The sequence below is a fragment of the Myotis brandtii genome, unplaced genomic scaffold, assembly GCF_000412655.1.
Source record: "Myotis brandtii unplaced genomic scaffold, ASM41265v1 scaffold276, whole genome shotgun sequence".
Lineage (NCBI taxonomy): Eukaryota > Metazoa > Chordata > Mammalia > Chiroptera > Vespertilionidae > Myotis > Myotis brandtii.
The window spans coordinates 1234904-1241338 of record NW_005360509.1 but is presented as its reverse complement, the minus strand read 5'-3'; the positions used below and the strand labels follow the sequence as shown (position 1 = coordinate 1241338).

General features: G+C 38.3%; 1 protein-coding gene across 3 annotated transcripts in view; it reads right to left on the bottom strand.

Annotated features, from left to right (window-relative positions):
* Positions 1-326: 326 nt before the first annotated feature.
* Positions 327-6435, bottom strand: part of ZBTB14 (zinc finger and BTB domain containing 14) — a 7635-nt gene continuing 1526 nt past the window's right edge. For 2 of the 3 annotated variants that reach the window (XM_005868734.2, XM_014541670.1), the window contains 2 exons: positions 6022-6103; positions 327-4912 (listed from right to left, as the gene is read on the bottom strand). In XM_005868734.2, the coding sequence (XP_005868796.1) occupies positions 3566-4912; positions 6022-6024 (1350 nt within the window). In that variant the 5' untranslated portion in view covers positions 6025-6103 and the 3' untranslated portion in view covers positions 327-3565. The remainder of the gene's footprint in view (positions 4913-6021; positions 6104-6435) is intronic. The other variant, XM_014541669.1, reaches the window with a different exon arrangement.

Sequence of the window (6435 nt, the reverse complement as noted above, 5' to 3'; positions counted from 1 at the left end):
CAGCTGCTGCTTGTACCCGCTGCTGGCACTGGCCCCAATTGTCCCACGCCATCAGTGGGTACAAGCGGGTCTGGTGCCGTCAGCACATGGGAGTGGTGGGAGTGGGGCTGCTGGCAGACAGGGGACCAGGGGCCATGGCGGGAGGGGCTGGGCGGGGGTGCAGAGGATGGGCTGAGACCCACCCCTGTGCCCACCACAGCCTTGTGGCCCACAGTTCCTTTCAAGGTGCACAAATTCGTGCACTGGGCCCCTAGTTTAAAAATAATGCTTAAGACAAGACTTGGAAAGGGAACAAACTGTGCTAGTCGGGTCCAAAGCAAGTGTTGTCAAGTAGTTGCAGGATTAACTTTATTTTGAATAGTTCCAAGGGGAAGAAAGTTCAGTTACAAGGGGACATGCAAAAATGAAGACAAAATTCAAGGAATAAGGAGCAGTTAAAGCTGGGAGTGTAGGACATCAGCGAAGTAGGGAGCTCCCCATCACTGAAAGTGATCATTGATTTCAGTTAAGTATTAGAAGGAAGCATCAGAATAAATTTAGGTCCTCATCTCTCACTGTGGTGGTTGTTAATGGTTATCTTGCCTCCAATCTGATGTTTTGCTAGTCTCTCATACATTGTGGAGTGTGGGAACGTGGTGGGCTTGGGTAATGGAGAAAGGGAGGTAGATATTACAGGTAAATAAATGGCAGAGGAAAGGGACAGTTTCTTCCATTCTCATTCCTGGAAGCCTCAGCTCATTAACTCCTACGACTCAGAAGTCAAGACTATAACCCTTACATTAATTCTGTTACAGGTACACAGACAGGCTTTTACAGCTGTTCTAGGAACTAATCACCACTAACAGCATTACTCTGGAAAATGTATTCCAGATTTCCAATGACTGAGTTACAGATAACCTTACATAACATAATTAGATCAAAACTACATAAATTTGCATCATTCCCTGTCATCTCCATCTTTTTTTTTCCTCAACAAAATAGGAAGAATTTATTAGTATCAGGCTCAGTTGATGGCAACCTCTATAATGTCTAACAATTTTAAGTTTGTGACCAAGTTAATTAGTAGATAAATGACCTACAGTTTGGACTTCCTAAAATTATCTTCCTCAACCATTGCCAATACAATGCAAGTTGGCATAAAAGGTAAAATTAAGTTTGTAGATATTCTTTGTTCAAACAGAAAAAAGTAAGTGACTTTTAAATAATGGAAAAGATAGCTTAGAATTTCCTTCCCCTCACATGATGGATTCAGTGTAAGCACATTTCAAAATTACCCCCCTGTGATTAGAGTTATCCTTGAACTGTCTAACATTATGGTTTCACCATCCAGGAGGCTATTAAAGCCAGCTGGGTGAGGAGAGAGGCAGTCTCAATGACCAGGGGACAGGAAAGCTGCCATGTCATGACTTTGCTGCCATCAAGCAGACAAGCACCCTAACACACATATAAACCCAGTACCAGCGGTAGAAATTGCAACACAAATATATTTCTCATGCAAAATAGGACAAATGATAAATATTTACATAATACAAATAAAGGGCTGAAAATGAAGCTTTCTTTTTTTGGGTACCATTATGATTATGTGATTTCGATGAGGGTTAACCACATAACTTGCAACTCTGAAAAACCATGATGAAGATAGTAGAAAATGTACTTTGGTAGAAACCCGGATGTGTGAAAGATTACTATGAAAACAGAAATGATAGAAGTATATTTTCTTATATATACTAAAGTGAAGACCCAAAAATGGTTTGTTGAAGTAGCTATCAACCAGATGTGAAATTATTTTTCTTTTGCTTTGGTTAAAACAGCCTAGGAATGTCAATCAATTTCCCTTCCACTAGTAGCATCTAAACAGTGACAGGACTACTTTAGGATGGAAAAAACTGTTAAGAAAAGAAATTAAATTAATTTTAAACTAAATTAAGCATTTTACCAATAAATATGTTTCTTAAAAGGTAGCATCTTCATCCTACAATCTTGGGTGCAACATATACACCATTTAAAAAATAAAATTTCTCCCACAGTAGTAATTATAGGTGTTAATGCAGCAAACTATGAAATGCAATTATTTTAATGTCTCTTAAAAAAACACCCTAGCAACCAAAAATAAATTTTAAATGTCAACATTTTTCTAAAATTGTACATTCTAAAATAATTGACTAATGCTTTATTATAGAACATAATTCAAACTAATATTGGTATTTCAATATATTCCTAAATAAATGGTTTAAAAAATTTTCATACACCAAAATTGGAACAGCATTTATAATTCTTACAGCTATGAAAAGGCAATCAACTCTACTTAAAACTGTAGCCAGTGATGAAATATACTTCAAAAACATAAACATTTGGTCTGACACTCTTTAATATTGGTTAACAACAGACTGATGTTTCTTGCTGATGGAAGTTATTTTATTCAATGTGCAAAAAAAAAAGTGCAGCTGTCTACTTTCCTTGAAATACGTAAGACCAATACTTCTATACTATTTACACACTTTAAAGATTTTAAATGTATTAATTTAAGTCACGATATTGCATCTCCTTTATGGATAAATCATGTGCTACAGAGAACCCAAAAGTTTGATAACAGTCTGTTACACAAATGTATCTGAGGACACATACCTGTTCTTGTCCTAATTTCAAAATCAATTAAAATTTATTTTGATCTAGGAAACCTTGGAATTATTGCATATGTGAAAACCTTGTCTCTGAGAGCCAGATTCCTATTCACTGTTTTCTAATCCTCTCAGCACTGGTCCACTCCACTAACCCCACTTAATTTCAGAGTGGTAATGCCCCAAATAAGAGGAATGAAGGAACTCAGCCACTAGATCACCAATATCCCTACGGATTTGTTTAGCCTTGGGGACTTGTTACCACATCTCTTGGGTTAGGTATGGTCAATCAAAATGGATGAAGAAACACTTTAGCAAAGCAACCATTCATTATTTGTCCACAAAAACTGTGAAAAAAACAGTGATAGAAAATTAATAAATCAATGCAAACCTAAGACCATTCTACATTTCCAGGCCTCGTTTTCATACTTGTGCAGTGTTCTTGGTCAACCACCCACCAGTATTTTCTGCATCTACACGAAGTACTTTAAGTTACTAAAAATGCTGTTTTGACCGTAAGTCACATATAATTGTGATTAGGAAATCAATTTACTCAATTATCACTCTGTGCAGTGCGTTCACCAGTGCAGCAAGTGTAGAGAGATACTAAAAATTGGAACAGAAGTCTCTCACTTCTGAACTGGACATAGGAGTCCTCAAATTAAAACCATAAAAAAAGAGAAGAGGCAGGACTTACTGGCAACATTAATACTAGACACCAGACAGGACAGTGAAACTGTTTGGTCAGAAACAAGGAACGTTATTTCCTTTAAAATTTTTAAAAATACCTAACCAGGCACTGCCTTAAGTCCAGTGAGTATACAATGTTCCGTAAGTTTTCAGAAAAAATAAAAAATAATAATAATACAGTGACTGGTGTTCATTTATTACAAACAATGCAATCTCAGTCTCCACGGCTCAGGCAAAGTGTTCACGTCCCATCAACTCTAGCTACAGGCTATTGTTTCCAACTGCTGCTCCGCTTCGGCGGCCATTGCTGCTGCCTGCAACTGTTCTGTCTCGCTTTGGATGGCACTGGGGGTAACCTGCTTCCTTTCACTGTGCATATTGTTCTCGTGCCTTTTCAGATCAGACGCCTTGGCAAATGCCTTGGTGCATGAGCCACACACAAAAGGCTTTTCCCCTCTGTGTCTTCGTTCATGATCTTTGAGGTGGGACTTGTGTTTGAAGGCTTTGTCACACATATGGCATGCAAACGGCCTTTCATTACTGTGAACTCTCTCGTGCTTCTTTAGGTCTGGGGCACGAATAAATGATTTTCCACACACCTCACAACTGTAGGGCTTATATCCTGTGTGGATTTTTAGGTGTTCTTTCAGGTGGGCCTGTGTGGTAAAACCTTTTGTACACATTTCGCAAACAAATGGCCTGTCTGCTGTGTGGAGTTTTTCATGCTTCCTTAATCTGCCTTCGTCAGAAAATGTCTTACCACATGCCTGACAGGCAATCTGCTCCCGATGGTGGCCATAAAGTAAATACTCAAACTTCATGTCACTGGCAGCAGTTGTCCAGCCCGGTGTCTGTTCATCCTTCACTTCACTCATTCCATCATTAAATGTTAAGGCTTGAGGGGTCTGAGACCCCAAATCTTTCGATTCCGAGGCCTCCATGGATTCTACTTCCTGGCCGTAGCAATTTACTTTTCGAACTTCCTCACTCCCCAGTTCTTTCAAGATCGCTTCCTGAACCCTGAGTGTAGTTGTAGGCGACTTGCCATCCTCCTGACTGGGGGGTGTGCCTTCTACAGTGTCATCAGATGGACTGTCATCTTGATCTCCAATTTCCTCCACATCATCATCCTGAGCGTCAGCAGCATCTCCAATGGGGCGATTTATTTTGAGGCAATATTTAGTTTTTGACTGACCATTATTTTCATCAGGACTAGATACATCACGCTTCTGAGAACAGAGTTTATCCAAAAATCGGATACCAAGAATCTGACCTGATGACATCATTAAGTTAACATCTTCTTTTTTCACAGAAATCTTTGCTGTGTACATGTAGTTCAGGACCTCTTCAAATATATCAGAACGAAGAAAATCTATTTCTATTACTGAAGAGCTATCAACCTCAAGCTTCTTAAAAAGCTTTTTAAAGTAGGTGCTGCAGGCGGCAAGAACACATCTGTGTGCTCTGAATTTCACATCTTCAACCACAATAGCAATATCACAAAATTCCCCTTCCAGGCGCTGTTCATTTAGTGTTTTCAGAAACAGAGTTTTATGATCATCGTCATTATACTTAATGGTTTCAGACATACTGATGAAAAACTCCTACAAAAAATTTTTAAAAAGAAAGTTGATAATTATGACAATATTTTTCCACATAGAAAATACAGATAGATTTTCATTTTCTAATCAATTTTTGGTACCTAACAATTTCAGAAAGTCATTAAGAGGGGTTCAAGAGTATGAGTAGGAAAAGACATACCAACTTAGGGACTTCCAAATTGTTATTTCTATTTATCTTCAGTTTACTAAATATTTGCCTAGTTATAATGATAGCCAACTTTTACTGAGCAACTAATACATGCCTGGTATTGTTCGATGTGCTTTCCATCTCTTTGCGAATGTAAAGATCAAATAAAACTATGAGATAGGTATTACTATCTCCATTTCATAGATGATGTTGGGAACCTGCCCAATATTGTAGCTATTTAGTGGAGAGCTGGGACTTAAATCCAGGCAATCTAGCTCCAAAACCTGTGCTTCCTGACAAGTAGAGTTAATAAAGGCAAATAACTCAGTTTCAAGGTTTGAAAATAGTTCTGAGGCAAGCATCCATCAGTCATGTATATTGTATCTAGTCTAATTTCAGAGAAAGATTTAGTAAAATAACTAACAGCGTTCAATGTTCTACTTCCTAGAGAGAACTGACAAGTCACTGTAGAACTAGAAAGTTGGAATATTGCCAAAATATTCCATTTGGTGTTATCTTCTAGCTTTTCCACACCAGTTTTGGGCCACTTCTGAATGAGGGTTAAGGTTTAATACGACCCTCAAAGATGAGCAGTTTCATTCCCTCTAGATGCCAATCTATCTGCCATCCAGACAAAAACCTCATCAAGATGGATGTACTTACAAGTGCTACAGGTATTTTATAAGCAAAAGGAATTTAAAACTGGCACAAAAGACATCTGTCATAATGTCACAGAAAGTGACCTTTTAATAATGGATTCTATGTTTTCTTTTAAAAATATTGTTTGCCTTTCATTCCTCAAGTATAAATGGGGGAGAAAGAGAAGTGCAAACACATTATATGTGTGTGTGTGTGTGTGTGTGTGTGTGTGTATACATACACACACACACACACACACGTATATATTTCTTAAAGCAAATACCAAACCATATTTTCAAGATTTAATATCCAAAGTTATAGTTACCATGAACAACTCAGGCTATTGTCTTAATGCTTGAAACACCAAATTCTTCAGATCAGAATAACTGATCAGGGGCGTGCCAGTCCTATAAGAGAAAAGGACACACAAGAATAAGATAGAGTCTTCCTCTATCCCAAATTCTAAATAAGAATGTTTTTAAAAAATAAACTTTCCTTTCTTATCCTGCCACTTGCACATGTACCCATTTTCAGGTTGGGAACAGAGAGGAGGGTGGCTGGCAGCATCAGGTCCGGCTCTGAGCAGACTTGAAGAACAGGGAAGGGCTGCAGCACTTGGAGTGTGGAGGGGCTGTGCGCAGAGTATGCGTTGGAAAGCCACTAAAGAATTTCTCCTCACAAAGACCATTTATAGATGTTGATAGCTACACAGATTATCAGAAAAAGCCAGAAAGAGCCC